The 16,510-nt window shown below is 34.8% G+C and overlaps 1 protein-coding gene across 8 annotated transcripts in view; it reads right to left on the bottom strand.

The window, feature by feature from the left end:
* LOC135205130 (insulin-like growth factor 2 mRNA-binding protein 1) overlaps positions 1–16,510 on the bottom strand; it is a 355,998-nt gene that overhangs the window by 241,816 nt on the left and 97,672 nt on the right. For 3 of the 8 annotated variants that reach the window (XM_064235481.1, XM_064235484.1, XM_064235483.1), the window contains exon 1: positions 12,200–12,579. The exons of 1 other annotated variant lie outside the window; for it this stretch is intronic. In XM_064235481.1, the coding sequence (XP_064091551.1) occupies positions 12,200–12,377 (178 nt within the window). In that variant the 5' untranslated portion in view covers positions 12,378–12,579. Of the gene's footprint in view, positions 1–12,199; positions 12,580–16,510 lie in introns of those variants that run through there. 4 more of the 8 variants (XM_064235482.1, XM_064235486.1, XM_064235487.1 and 1 more) reach the window with 2 other exon arrangements.

The following is a 16,510-nucleotide window of genomic DNA, read 5'->3' as shown; positions in this document are numbered from 1 at the left end:
AATTCGCATTGTGTAAACAAGGGTTCACATGGGATGTATACGAGAAATACAGGGATCCCTTCAAAAGAGTGACAAAAATAGTAATCAAAAGAGTGATATAACGTAAGTGAACAAAAGAATGATATATCAGAAGAGTTACATAGCATGGTTTAGAAAAAAAAAAAAAAACATTTACTAAAAATACTTAAAACCTTTATTTCTAAAGTAAATTACAATTGAATAAGAAAACAAAAAAGTTTAAAAAGAAAACATAATTTTTAACAGTCGTTAACTTCACATTCGTTATGATGCAATGTTGCATGAACCAAAATGTCAATTATGAGCAATTCCTCTTATAGGATCATATAAATAGACAGCTTCCTTTCTGCTCAAACTGTTGCGAGCCTATTTTCTCTTTGGATTTGCTCTCTTCTTCTTCTTCTTCTTTTTCCTCGAATAAGTCCCTGAAAATAAACGCTGTATTTCTTGTTCTGTGTGATGATGATCTTTTATAAACTCCCTGATCATCGAGTATAACAAATCCCATATGGTATCTTGTTTGTTTTTGTTTGTAAGGTGCTTTTACGTGGCATGCAACCAGTATGGTTATTCAGCAACGGGACCAACGGCTTTACTCAGTGACTTCCGAACCACGTCGAGAGTGAACTTCTATCACCAGAAATACACACCTCTCGCTCCCCAATGGAATGGGCGAGAATCGAACCCGCGACCACCGAGGTGGGACGCTGATACCATACCAACCAACGCCACTGAGGCGCTAGATTGTTTGCTTGCATATGATAAACGCTCCCTACACAGATGGTTCAAATCGTGGCAGATGACGTAGTACTTGGTTCTGTCATGGTATTCCTCCACTTTTGTGAAATGATGGGTTTACCTAGCTACGTAGGTATCGCCAAAATATTTATAAACTGGTCCAGCTTCAACTGGAATGTTATTTGAGAGATCTAAATACGCCAGATGTTGTAAACTTAAGGCTAACTTCTCATTATTTCTATATGCATCTGCAAGGCGGCTCTTTTGAATACATCGGTAAATATTTTGACATCGATGAAAAAAAAAGACTTCCGATATTCTAGACTTCAGGAAATATTCCTTGGGGCGATTTTGATGCTACTTAACTCAAAAATCTACTACAACTGAATTCCATTTCCTTCTGTTTGTTTTGTAATGTGTTTTGACGTTGCATGGAACCAGTATGGTTATTCAGCAACGGGACTAACGGCTTTACTCGGTGACTTCCGAACCACGTCGAGAGCGAACTTCCATCACCAGAAATACACATCTCTGACTCTTCAATGGAATGGTCGAGAATCGAACTCGCGGCCACCGAGGTGGCAGGAAGAGACCATACCAACCACGCCACTGGGGCACTGAGATTAAGTGTTCTAGCATTGATGAATATAATAGTGTTGTTTTCCCAGGGGCAGCAACACAAAAACAGCTGGGAAAATTTGCTCTTGGAACCTGTAATGGATATTATATAACTGACGGAAAAGTCGTGGACAAGTTTAAATGTCTCATCTAAAGAACCAGATATCGGACTCGGCTAATCTTCGTAAATTTCCGTCGCTACCGAAAGCTATCATTCTCTCTTTCTCCTCCTCCTCCTCGACCTCTTCTATTCGTTCATTCCGTTTGTGTCTATCTATCTATCTCCGCGTGTCAAACAAAAGGAAGTTTCTTACCCCAGTTCGCGCGTGACCTTTAAGTTTTCCGGGATTACCAAACCAATCACAGAATTTGATTCCACTGGAAATTCCTTTATACGAATGCGATGATTAATAACTTGCCTCGAAGCTGATGTACTTGGTTATTTAAACGGCATCTTTTATATCTGCTTTTTGTCGAGCTTCTTGTATAATTGCCGCTGGCGTACAATTTCTGAGCTCTAACCTGATCTTTCGGTTCATCAATTACTTGTATTCTTCCTCCCTTTAGGCGGTGCATGAGTATGTCCCTTTCGCTCAGATATCCATGTGAATGAAAACGTGGAACTCCACGAAGGGTTACAGAACCACAGCAACAACTTTTGTCCTGGCACCTGAAGTCATTCATGATTCTGGTCTCAGGAGCGTTGGGGTCGGTAGATGTATACTCCCTGAAGGATATAGTTTGTCTTTTCCTCTCCGGGATTTGACAAGTCCGTATTCGTCCATTAAGGGCAGGAAGATGATAAAAAATAAAACTTCGCTTTTAACGAGAGAATGAACGGCCCAAAAGCTCTTTGTGTCAACCGAATAGTTTCCTTAAAAACACACTACACGTCAAAAACACGTACGTCATCCCCCAAGGTTATAGGTAAGTGGTGGTTTAAGTCAATAACTGGCAAACTTTCAATTACACCTGAAATCGTTTTAAGTCTGAACACTTTCCTATTAGGAAAACCACTTCAACTGCCCCAATAACAGATAATGTTTTCTCCTTAGATGTCACTCCTTTCTTGTGTCACTCTTTTGAATTGATAAGCATAAACCAAGATGGCTCAATGTTTTGCAACAAAAAGCATAAACCAAGATGATACAATGCTTTGCAATTAAACAGTATAAACCAAGATGACGCTATGTTTAGCAACAAAAAGCATAAACCAAGGTGGCGTAATTTTTGCAACTGAATAGCATAAACCAAGATGATGCAATGTTTTGCAATTGAAAAGCATAAACCAAGATAATACGTTTTGCAATTAAAAGCATAAACCAAGATGACCCAATGTTTTGCAGTTACATAGCATAAACCAAGAAGATGCAATGTTTTGCAATTGAAAAGCATAAACCAAGATGATACAATGCTTTGCAATTAAAAAAGCATAAACCAAGATGACGCTACGTTTTGCAACAAAAAGCATAAACCACGATTGCGTAATATTTTGCAACTGAAAGCCAATAATCGATGACGGCAATTGTTTTGCAAAATGCAAGAAAATGGGAATTTTGCAATTGAAAACTGTTCGGCAAAACAAAATATATCAGATTCCAAGCAAAAACCAGACAGTGTCATAGAGGGCATAAACAATATCCTGCAAAGCATAAGCGATGCTTTCTAAAGCATAGGTAGTGCGTTTTAAAGCACATAACGAAATTAAAACCAAACATTAGCAAGCAAAACGCTTGACACATCATAAAACCACCAATGTGAGCTGTTTTCTGTGAAGTATACGCGTCGCTTTGCAGAATCTCTTCGCAAAGCATAAAAGGTTACATTACATAGCATAAAACAATAAAATAAAAATCATAATATTTTACAAAGCACAAATAGTGTCTTACCAATCATAGACTATATTATAAAGCAAGGCCAATTCTTTACTATACAAAACAAGCGTTAATAATTGAGAACCAATGCATAAAAAGTAAGTTACATACAAACCAAATGAAAAGCTTTACAGGATCTACAACAGCGTCTTGGAAAGCACTAACTAGGATGCTTTTCAAAGCATAATCGATGCTTTGCAAGCACTAAGAGAGAGATGACCGTGCTAGTATGAACTTAAATAAAATTAAAACTACTGAGGCTAGAGGGCTGCAATTTGGTACGTTTGATGACTGGAGGGTGCAAGATCAACGTACCAATTTGCAGCCCTCTAGCCTCAGTGGTATTTTAATATAAAAGTTATTAAAAAAAAACTGAAATAATTCGCTTGATATAAGAAGCCCCTGGAAGGTGGCGGGAGGAAGTGTCTGACGCTGGATTTAAGGCGAGGAAGCCCTGGAAAAGCCTGGAAAGTCCTTAAGTGAGATTTGAAAAGGGAGGTTATTCTGGAAATTTGAACAGTTTAAAAAAAATGTCAAGATTAAGATACGTGTACACAACTTTCTGCTAAAACTAAGCAAGTTTCATAAAAAAATAAACTTTCAGTCAAAACTAAGCAACTTTCTGCTAAATAAGCAACTTTGTCAAAACTAAGCAACTTTCAGCTAAAACTAAGCAACTTTCATCTAAAAATAAGCAACTTTCAGCTAAAACTAAGCAACTTTCAGTCAAAACTAAGCAACTTTCTGCTGAAACTAAGCAACTTTCAGTCTAAAATGAAAAGCAAACTTTCAGCAACTAGCAACTAGCAACTTTCAGTCAAAACTAAGCAACTTTCTGCTGAAACTAAGCAACTTTCAGCTACAACTAAGCAACTTTCAGCTACAACTAAGCAACCTTCAGCTACAACTAAGCAACTTTCTGCTAAAAACTAATCAACTTTCAGCTACAACTAGTAAGCAACTTTCTGCTAAAACTAAGCAACTTTCAACTAGAAATAAGCAACTTTCAGCTAAAACTAAGCAACTTTCATCTAAAATAAGCAACTTTCAGCTAAAACTAAACAACTTTCAGCTAAAACTAAGCAACCTTCAGCCAAAACCACCAGATAAAATGGCACAAAAACGAGGACTAAGGCATATTTCTCAAACTGACTGAAAGCTTGACCTTAATTAAATCACAGGTCAGGTCCAATTTCAAGTATTTATAAAATTGTAAATTCATGACACGTCTGTGGCACCTCAAGAGTGCCACGGCACCCAGTTTTGGGAATCACTGGGTTACGGTATTAAAAGCTTCAATGCGACACTCAAACCTACATGTTAATTTGAAATTGAATCACACACACACAAGACAAAATCCTTTGTATATACCTGAAAAAGGTGATAATGAATTAACATGCAACGGCAAATGACAAAATGGTATACCCAAACACTATTTACAGGCATATATATATACATGAATGCCAGCATACGTCCTTTCATATCAGTCATATTTACCAGGTAACTATGTGTAGCTACTAAGTTACTATTAAATATGACTGATTTAGGTAAGGTTTGGTATGGCATGGCTACTTAGTTTTCACCACAAGAACCAGACATTGCATCATATTAATCCACAATTCACCACGTTTAACCTACTGTATACGAGTCAGCACAATACAATGGCCAAAAATACAGTACAGGTACATTCATTTAAACAAAAAAATGGCGAGAGAGATTTTGAAAATTATTTCAGAAAGTTTGAATGGGTGGATGGAAGGATGGTTGGTAACCAAAGTTGCAAACAGAACCTAAGAGCGAAGTCAGGACAGGTATTCAATCGATAGCATACTGCACAGTAAGTAAAAAAAAACTGCAGGAAGTTTTGGAATATAAGGGGATGAGATTTGTCATCCGACTCAGCAAATTATCTCGAAAATTGATTCTGGTCTTGAGTGGGAGAACAATGATACATCTTGCAAAGGAATTAATTCACAATAGACCTGTACCATTAATGACATAGCTTAGCAATGACATCGCAGCCTGAAAGAATTAATTTTAAATGGGATTATTTTCTTGATAGATATGCAACAGAAATGTAAATGGATTTTAAAATACTCAAAATTCTTTCGCAATAATAATAGAGCCTTCCTTGCATATGAATTATATCCTAAAAGAATGATTGCAACAAATCAATAGACAATTCCGATATTTACATTGGAGATTTATAGCCTTTCCTCTTACAACAAGCAGGCAAGTCTAAAAGAATATTTTTTAGTACCACCATAATCTCACAGAATAATTCTATACCAGTTTTAAAAGATTTTGCCCCGTGGAATATTTTACATAAAAAATATAAACCTAAAAGAATGATTTATTTTTTGTATTGGCTGGACAATCGCTAAGCCCCTAAATACTTGGGTTTACAACATTGATCATGCAAGAAGGCTTTACCAACATGACACTTTAGGATTTTATCAAATAATTCTTGGATGTAAAATTAAAATGGGTCTCAGATATAAGGCTGGGAACATGGATCTATCTATCTTATCTATATCTATACTCTACATCATTATATCCTTATATATAAGTTCTATATATAAATAATATATATTATATATATATATATATATACTATATATATATATATATATATAATAATATATTTTATATTATATAATAATAATAATATATATATATTATATATTAATTATAATGTATATATATATATGTATATATATATATATATATATATATAATATATATATGTATAATTAATATATTATAATATTAATATAATATTAATATATATATATCATATATATATATATGAAATATATATATAATAGTATATATATATATATATAAAGTTAAATTATATAATTATAATTATTTAATACATATATTATATGTATATATATATATATATATTATATATATATAAATATATGTATTAACAATATGTATAAAAAAAAATTTATATTTTATAAATTATAAATTAATAATTATATATTAGTACATGATATATATATTTAAATAAAATTAATTAGTCTTAATCTTAATATATTATAGCATTGAATAGGAATATATTTATTGTTTATAAATTAGTATAAATTGTTATATATTTTTTAAGAATATATTTTATATTAATAAAATATAGAAATAATTTAGATATAAATATCATATCCCATTTAGGTATATAATAATTAATTTAGATATATTTGATATAATATATTAATATAATAATATATTATATATAAATAACAAATATATTTGAAAATATATATTAATTATATAATCATTAAAATAGGTAATGTTTAATAAGTTATTTTATTATTTAAACAAATTTGTACGGGGAACATACAAATTTATATTATGTATTGAATAATATGTTTATCCAGATTGGTAATATATAGTTTATAAATAGGGTATATAATTAATTTATATAATTTAAGTATAATATATCTTATAATAAAATTAATTTATTTTATATGTCCGATTTGTATTATATTGTGTATATATATATATATGGGATATATATATAAATATATATATATATATATATATATATATTATATATACTATATACGTATATTATAAATACAATACTATATCATATAAATACATACGAAACAACATATCAATTTCAAACTATATACACAAAGTAGACACTGTCATCCCCCATACAGTCAAAAGCAAGCATGCCATTAAGGAGCCAAAAATTATCCCTAGCATTGCAGACAAAATTATTAGTTATTATTATTATTATTATTTAGGCGAAAATAATAAATTAAATATATAACGAATTATGAAAAATTAAAATTTGTACAATATACTGCCTTGACATCTCAGTAATTCAGTTGGCAAGGACGAGCACCCCAGGATCCCCTAAATGGCAGTGAGCAATATAATAAAAGCATTTTTTTTTTTAAGTTTAATAAGAAGAGGAAAAGAAGAAGGTCATTAAAAGAGAAAAACCTCTGACAATCACTTTCTGCTTCAGTGTAGGAGACACACATCTCTGGTGGCACTGTTGTTGTTTTTTAGTTTAAAGTGGCATCATTCATTTAGAGGCCCTAAGGCTTCCTCTCGCTGTTAAGAGATAAAAGTACTGATATTTGTGCCTCTTTGGGCACATTGCTTCTGATAGAATATTCATTTGCTTTTATAGATTTGTAGTTTATTTCTGTGGCCATTATTTTCAAGCCTTCTCACTGTCCATTTGAGATAAAAGTACTGATATTTGTGACGCTTTGGGCACATTGCTTCTGATAGAATATTCATTTGCGTTTATAGATTTGTAGTTCATTTCTGTGACCATTATTTTCTAGCCTTCTCACTGTCCATTTGAGAAAGTGCTGATGCTCGTGTGTGTGCTTCTTTTGGACCATTAATTCTATTGCAGAGTTAGTTTGTTCCGAAGTTACTTTCAACAAACTCATAACACTTTTGTAGCCTACAACTACAATTACTAGAGCTGCTTATGTCGTTGTATTGTTATGATGCTGCTCAAACCTTGGCACTAATATCTTATTGTTACAAATAGAATTTGTAACAAGTTTAGGGAAAAAACATTAAAAACAGAACCTCTATTCAATTAAAAGCAAACTAAAAGCATTGAATTAAATTCTATATTATAAGTCGTGGAAAAACCCCAAAATCACTCAAAAGAGGGCGTGTGAACCCCCCAGGGGGGTTAGGGGGTAGGGGGGAGCATTATAACAATTCATAACAAAAACACACAGGTAAAAACCAGTAGGTTTGACTAAAAATGCTTCAAAAACATTATATAAAAAATAAAGATTAACAAATAAAATACACAAAAGCATTAAAAATCAAATCTGAGGTCAAAACAGAAGCATCAACATACAGCATTAGAGGAGGCTTTCAAAAATGACGCCAGGAACAGCTGACCTATCAAGTCAAGGATGAAATGACTTCAGAAGAATAACCTAATCAAAACCAAACCAAATACCTTTGCCAATGAATCAGGCAATTCTTTGCTTGAAATAAACCTTTAACTACACGTAGCTTTAGAATACGATAAAATTCCAATGAACCTACAATATGTATTTGTTGTATAAACAGTGCAAATTCACCTACGACAGGAAATTTTAGACAAATTGGTCGTCCCAAGAAATGTAAGAGAAAAATAATAGGGCCAAGGTTGAGCAACATCAAAAAAAACAATACTGTATTGTCTAAAAAAAACAGCAACATAAGTAGCCCTAGTAATTGCAGTTGTAGGCTACAAGTGTTATGAGTTTGTTGAAGTAACTTCAGTACCTACTATGTAACAGAAGCAATAGTAAAAGATGCACACAAGCATCAGCACTTTTATCTCTAATGAACAGTGAGAAGGCTAGGAAATAAGGGTCGTAGAACAAACTACAAATCTATAAAAGCAAATGAATAACCTAACAGAAGCAACGTGCACAAATATCAGTACTTCTATCTCTTAACAGCGAGAACCTTAAGGCCTAAATGAAAGCAAAACAAAAGATTGGGGATCAATTCTCTACAAATTATGAGCTACTTCAGAGCACAGAAGTCCTGAGAATGGGTATATAAGTCCTCTTACAAAGACACTACGACGCCAAGATGTCATTTCCACAGCAAGAAAATATCAGTGCTATAGAGGGATCTACAGAATCCGAAAAAAAAGCACCGATCATGGCTAACTTCAACCTTAAAATAAAATAAAAACTATACTGAAGCTAGAGGGCTGCAAATTGATATGTTTGATGCTTGGAGGGTGGATGATCAACACCAAATTTGCAGCCCTCTGGAGGGCGTACAGACAAGCTATCCCAATAGTTTTCTTTTATAGAACACCAATAAAAACTACTGAGGCTAGAGGGCTGCAAATTGATATGTCCAACATAACATTTTGCAGCCCTCCAGCCTAGGTAGTTCTGAAGATTTGAGGGCGGACAGACGAAGATGAACAAAAGGGGAAACTACTATGTAACTGATTCATCATATGCCAATGAACCTACTGGCGTCACAGGAACCAATAGGTGACAAGCCTATCAATCAATAGAGATTAAAATCTTATATACACCAATATGAAGCTGCTCTATACGACAGGTATATGTGACATGATTTATTATTATTAATATTATTAATGATTCTAGATCAGACACCCAGAGATAATTTTGCCCAAATGTTACCCAATAAAAATTTCAAAAAATTATATAACAAAATGAACAACATAAGTACAATTAACCTGAGTTAATGACGAAAAATCATTCTGTAAGAAAGCATCAATATTTGAACACAATTCTAATTCGCCCTGTTTGTTGTTCAAAGCTGTGGATGATTGATTGGTTTCTGTGCGTAATACCTGTGCCGTCGCAATCCCATTGGTTGGATAGTCTTCATGGTCAAATTTACTGGTAATAAATTAGCTCTCAAGGTAACAAATATTCTATATAATAATAATAATAATAATAATAGGAACTATACACAACTAGGGTTTTGGGGACCTTTTGGCCGGCATACCCCACTCTTGGGTTGGGGGTTTACTCTAGCCCTAAAATACCCACTTGGGTTGAGGTCGACTTTAGAATTTGGGCAACCCTTGAGGAACATCCAGCGGAACAAGTGAACCTCGAATTCTGGATACCACTTGAAAATATTATTATTATTATTATCATCATCATTAAAAATGAAAACAGAGTCTTTGTATAGCACTAGATCATCATAACTGGCTGACAACACAATGAAGCAATACAATGACCATATTTAAAAAAAAAAAATTCATATAAATCAAAGCCTACTGAAAAAAATAATAAAAAAGACGTATATGATTGTTGTGTGCTTTATCACTTATGCCTTTAACTTATTTTTTTCTATTTAAAAATAAAAATAAATAAAAAACGAATTGACAGACAACCCGAATGACGTAACCACCTATTGTCATTCCCACGTGCCGGATAGACTGTAAAGGACAGTTGGATGGTTGGGGGGGGGGGGGGGTGGGGGGGAGATTTGAACGACGCGAGAGAGAGAGAGTGTATGTTGACTTTTATATGTAATTATTATATAATATATAGAATATTTATGGCATATACATATAAACAGCCTCTGAACGTACAAGCCTAAAGACACCACGTAGCACACTGTAGAACCTCTCTCTCTCTCTCTCACGAGCCCGAGGAGGAGGAGGAGGAGGAGTCCCATGGAACCCGGTTTTCTTGGGACATAACGGAATCCCGAAAGACATTCTCTGCATTGTTTCGTCAACCTTCGCCAAGTCCCAACAATCGATGGAAGAAGTCCATGGAAACCTCTTGGGACCCAATAACGGGAATCCCGGAAAGCATCTCTCATTGTTTCGTAACCTTCGCCAAGTCCCAACCAATCGAATGGAAGAACCTCTACCCAAGGGCTACTCTCTCTCTCTCTCTCTCTCTCTCTCTCTCTCCTCAGACGCCGAGACGTAAGTCTATCATTTACGAAGTGAACGCACCGATGAGGAAATTGGATGTATGGAAGGGGAGAGAGGGAGAGAGAGAGAGAGAGAGAGAGAGAGGAGAGGACTGTATGGTAGCCAACACAGGCCTACCAACCCTCCCAAAAGCGTTCGCCAGACAAACCATTCCTATCACGTGGTATACCTAGGCCTAATGTACAAGCGAGCGAGAGAGAGAGAGAGAAAGCCCGCTTTCTACAACTATAACCCAGGGGCCTCCTCCTCTTCCACCCCCATTAAGGGGGCTAACACCCCCAAAATTTCAAAGGTTATTAGACCTTCATCATATATTTTGAATTTTAATTAACAGCTAATGAAACTCGTATATAGGGCCAAATAGACATCACCACTTCGTGTAAGAAGTATTGATTTTGGGAGAGAGATGGTTTTGTCCACACCACATATGTTGGACGACCTCCTCGAGGTCTCACATGAACACACGGATGAATTAGGCCCTGTAGTTCGGCCCTCCCTCACGCCCCCAAATCAATAAAAAAAAATAAATAAATAAATGGCTAATTGCAACGTCGGTCGCTATAGCCGCGTGTGTCACGTGGTTTACTCGACAGACAGACACAGACAGACAGACTATATACTAAAGTACTAGCTCCGATGTTTGGGTTACTCTAACTATCGATCATCTTAAAAGGACGTCAAGTCTATATAATACCCATATATCTAACGCGAAAGAATCTATACACAAGCCGCCCTCAGTCAGGGTAAAAGTAAAGCCTGCTGGCTGGCTAGCTCAGGCTGCCTCGCCCCCAAAACGTCTCTGTCTGTCTAGTCTGTCTCGACGTCTACTGCTTGCTCACCCTCCCTCTCTCTCTCTCTCTCTCTCTCTCTCGCTCGTCCACTGTCATGCGCGTGGCTTACGCCCTTTGTGGCGGTGCTACCTGCCGTGTTTACTAGCAATTGCGGCGTATTGACGCTTGTACACGGCGCCCTCACACTTTCGAACGGAAGGGGCGTGACGGGGGAGGCGGTGAAAGGTTGTTTAATTGGGAAAATAACCGAAAATGCACCAGAAACAGACGATTTCTTCTTGCGCACCAACCACCGCCAGCCACCCCACACATGTATAGATAGGCCTAGAGCAGCGTTCCTCCCTCCCGGCGTGCCACCACAACCGTTCGAATATTCTATATACTTTTACGCTAATCTTGAAATTCACTCTCGCACGCCCCCGTGCAGACAGGCAGACGCCCCTATCCCTAAAACACCGCGCGCAAATCCGCATTGTTTACATAAAAAAGCCGGGAGGGTGAAAAGAAGAAGAAGAAGAAGAAGAAGAAGAAGAAGAAGCCATATTGGAGGTTGAATGACGATGACAGCAGCGTCCGACGGTGCTGTTCCTTTCGAACGGAACGCCGCCCGCCAGCCAGCCCGCCGAAGGCAAAGCTCTCCTCCTCCTCCTCCTCCACCTTCTCCTCCTCCTCCCGAAGGTCCTCTCCCTCCCTCCCTCCCTCCTCCCGCCCCAAAACCAGATACGTACCGTTCAGCTCCTCGATCGCCCTGTCGATGCCGGACTGGTCTGGGCAGTCGACGAAGGCGTAGCCGCCCCGTTTGACGAGCACGTTGGTGGCGCTGAGGCCCTGGTCCAGGAACAGTTGTCGCAGGGTGCCCTCGTTCACGTCCGCCGGCAAATTCCCCACGTACAGTTTCGACATCATCTTTGCTCCCCGCCGAAGTATCTACAGTTTTCAAAAAGCGCTATGACACGTCTCTCTCTATCAATGTTTTTATCTATATATATACACACACACGGACCGACCGACCGACGCACACACACACACACACACACACGACTGCTTTTCCACTAAACGTATATAACGTCGTCGTCGCCGCCGCGGTTGTCGGCCCGGGAAGGTCACAGTCGTTTCGGCCGGGGAGTGAAGAACACATTCACACACACACACTTGTTTCATGCTTGCCGGCGACGGCTCGAACTTATCGCGTGGGCGGGGACTTGGGCGGGGTGGCTCCGCCCACCGGCCCCTGATTGGCCGCGACGTCCCCGTCGGCTGGCCATTGGTTGCACCGCCCCTACCGAGCTCGATTTCGGACCAATGGCAGCGGTAAACAACGGGCCCCATGTGAGTCTGGGGTGAGTTAGTGGGCCGGTTCCCGTTGGCCCCAAAATAACAAAATTTCAATAGACCTATAGACTATAGGCCTCTCTTCTGCCGGCCTAGAGAGCCTAGGCCTAGGTCTGGCCCCCAGTCATAATTCAGTAAGTGTCTGGGAGTGGGCAAAATTTGCAAGGCTGAAAAAAAAAAAGGTTGAACATCGCTTGCATCCCCTCAACTGTCAGAGTTGCATTGGGGGAGACGCCCCCCGCCACCCCCCACGAAAACACGACGCACGTCTTAGTCTAGCGGGGATGGGGGTAGGTGGGTGGGTGGGCCCGGTAGCGGGGATGGCGTCTCTCTAGCGGATCGAGCAACGCTCTACGCATTTACTTTGCAATAATTAACCTCATATATCTGTCGAAGTAAGGCGTGACAGCTCTGAGGGTCAATGCATATGGCGACCTCTGGCACCGATGGTTCGTTCTGCAGCTGAGAGAGAGACCAGAGGCAAAAGATTAACCCCGAAATACGACAGGTAAAACCGTAGCCAAGTTACGTAAGGATCCGCTGATCAGACAAGAGTGACACCTCCTGTAAGATTGTATGTCGATCAGAATCTAACTGTGTGTGTATAAATAAATAAATAAAAACACTATATAGCTATACATACACGTGTCTGTGTATGCAGTGTGATTGTAGTGTATGTTTATATATATATATATATATATATATATATATATATTTATATATATATTATATATATATCTTATATATATAATATACCACGGAGTAGTCGACACTTTATTTTGAAATCCTAAAACTACAATAAGCAATCATATGTGAAATTTATATACAGAATACCAGACACTATTTCAGATCGTAAAACCTAAAAATAAACCAAAATACCCCAAGAGCCAGGAAAGGTGAATAACAACAGATTCGTCACATATTTAAAAAATTTGGAAAAGACAATGACAACCCCACTTTGAATAAATACAGTTGTAATCACTTTTCTGTTGTCATATGTATACTCTGCAATCACACAGACTAAAATTTTTAATGTGTTAGTTTTTCTTTGTATACATATATTCTCACTCAAACATATGTACCTAATATATATATATATATATATATATATATATATATATATATATATATATCTTATATATATATATATCTATATACACACACACATTTGCAGAAGCCAGGCACTATGTCGTACCTCTAAGAAAATGGGGATACAAAACAATGAAGTGAAAGCCTTCTGTAGTTTAAAATCTATATTTCTTGTACAGGATTAAAGCTTTCGACCATCAGCTGTGGTATCTTGTTCACTCAAATGTGATATGTCTCCTCAAGGAACTGACAAGTAGGAGCACTAACATTTGAAAAGGCAATAAAGGTTAGGTAAAGCTAGTTTATTATTATGAATGATCAGGCGGTTGAGTCCTCGTCCTTTCCAGAATTCGTCTTGATCTTCGTGGGGGAATATGTTTCTATTGTCAACTGCTTGTTCTCTGCTTGTTGGGTGGTTTGTTGGAGAAATGACCTGAGTGGAGTAAACAGTTTGGAATTTTCCTTTCCTACATATCTCTTCACAAATAGCTGTATTTTCTGTAATTCCAGCATTTCCTGTAAACGTCTTTTAAGGAAATTAACGCAATATACATGGGAGAAAAACCAAGCAATAAATTTTAAAGGAACAAAGGTTGTTTTTGCATGTAACGACGGGACTTTGAGACGGGTAGTAGAAGGGGCGTTAATTTCCTTAAACGAGACCTTTACAGTTAATGCTGGAATTACAGAAAATACAGCTATTTGTGAAGAGATATGTAGAAAAGGGAACATTTCAAACTTTAGGAATATATATGCCAATGATGATGCTACTTCCTCTCCTGTTTACTCCACTCAGGTCGTTTCTCCAACAAACCACCCAACCAGCAGAGAACAAGCAGTTGACAATAGAAACATATTCCCCCACCAAGATCTAGACGAATTCTGGAAAGGACGAAGGGCTAAACCACCTGATCATTCATAATAATAAACTAGCTTGTTACGCAACCTGTATTGTTTTTTCAGATGTTATTGCTCCTACTTGTCAGTTCCTTGAGGTGACATATCACATTTGAGTGAACAAGACCACAACTGTTGGTCGAAAGCTTTAATCCTGTACAAGAAATAGATTTTAAACTTACAAGAGGATCTTCAATTGTGGGATTGTATCATATATAATAATATATAATTATATAACACACAGAGGGATTTTTCTTCCATTGTGGATTTGATTCATATATATATTATATATATATATATACACACAAGAGGATTTTTTCTTCATTGTGGAATTGTTATCCCACATATATATATAATAATATATATATATATATATATATATATATAATATAATATATATTATATATACACACACTACACACACATATATATATTATATATATATTTAATGTTAATATTATTATTAATATATAATATATCATTATATATATACATATATAATATATATAATATAACATATTGATATTATATAATTTATATTATATAGATATCTTGTACATATAGATATATATACATTATATTCTAATATATATATATATATATTATATACCTATAGATATATATACATATCATATGTATAATATATATATATTAACATAATTTGGAATATAATACATTATAAGATATATTTACACGTTATATTATTAAATATATACATATTATAATATATACAGATATATAATATACATAATTAGATATATATACTATATATATATATATATATTATACATTATGTATATACATTATAATAATTTATATAAGTAATTATATATATATTATAATATCATTATATATAATATTTTATATACGTGTATATAATATATTATAGATATATTATATATATATACATTATAATATATTGATATATATTCCCTTATAATAATATATATATATATACATTGATATAATGCATATATAATATATTATATATATATATACATTATATATTGTATTTTAAAAATATATATATATACAATATAATATATGATATATACTAATAGATATTACATAATACATTATATATATATATATTATAGTATATATACTTACGCTATAATATATATATATATATACATATACATAGTATATATATATATACTATACATAATATATATACATACATTATTATATACATAACTATATATAATGATACATATAATATATATACATAATAATATATATACATATTATATATATGTACATATATATATACATATATATATGACATATATTATATATATTATATATATACATATACATTATATGTGTACATGTCCATTATATATAGACATAATACATGTATTATAACAATCATATAATATTAATATACATTATATATTACATATTATATAATCTATATATATATACCATATATATTATAACATTCCATAATATATATGTAAACATATATAATATACATATCTATGTATACCATATCTACACACATATATAACACATAGATATATTACTATATGTATATAGCATATATATACATATATTACATTATATATATATCATATAATACATATATTAGTAATATCATTATATTCTATATTATATACATATATACATAGCCTATATATATAACAGATATAACCTATATATATATATACATAGTATCTATATATAATTATATGATATAATGATATATTATTACATAT

The sequence above is a fragment of the Macrobrachium nipponense genome, chromosome 48, assembly GCF_015104395.2.
Source record: "Macrobrachium nipponense isolate FS-2020 chromosome 48, ASM1510439v2, whole genome shotgun sequence".
Classification (NCBI taxonomy): Eukaryota; Metazoa; Arthropoda; class Malacostraca; order Decapoda; family Palaemonidae; genus Macrobrachium; species Macrobrachium nipponense.
Note: the sequence above shows the minus strand (reverse complement) of the source record. Positions and strands in the feature narration are given on the sequence as shown.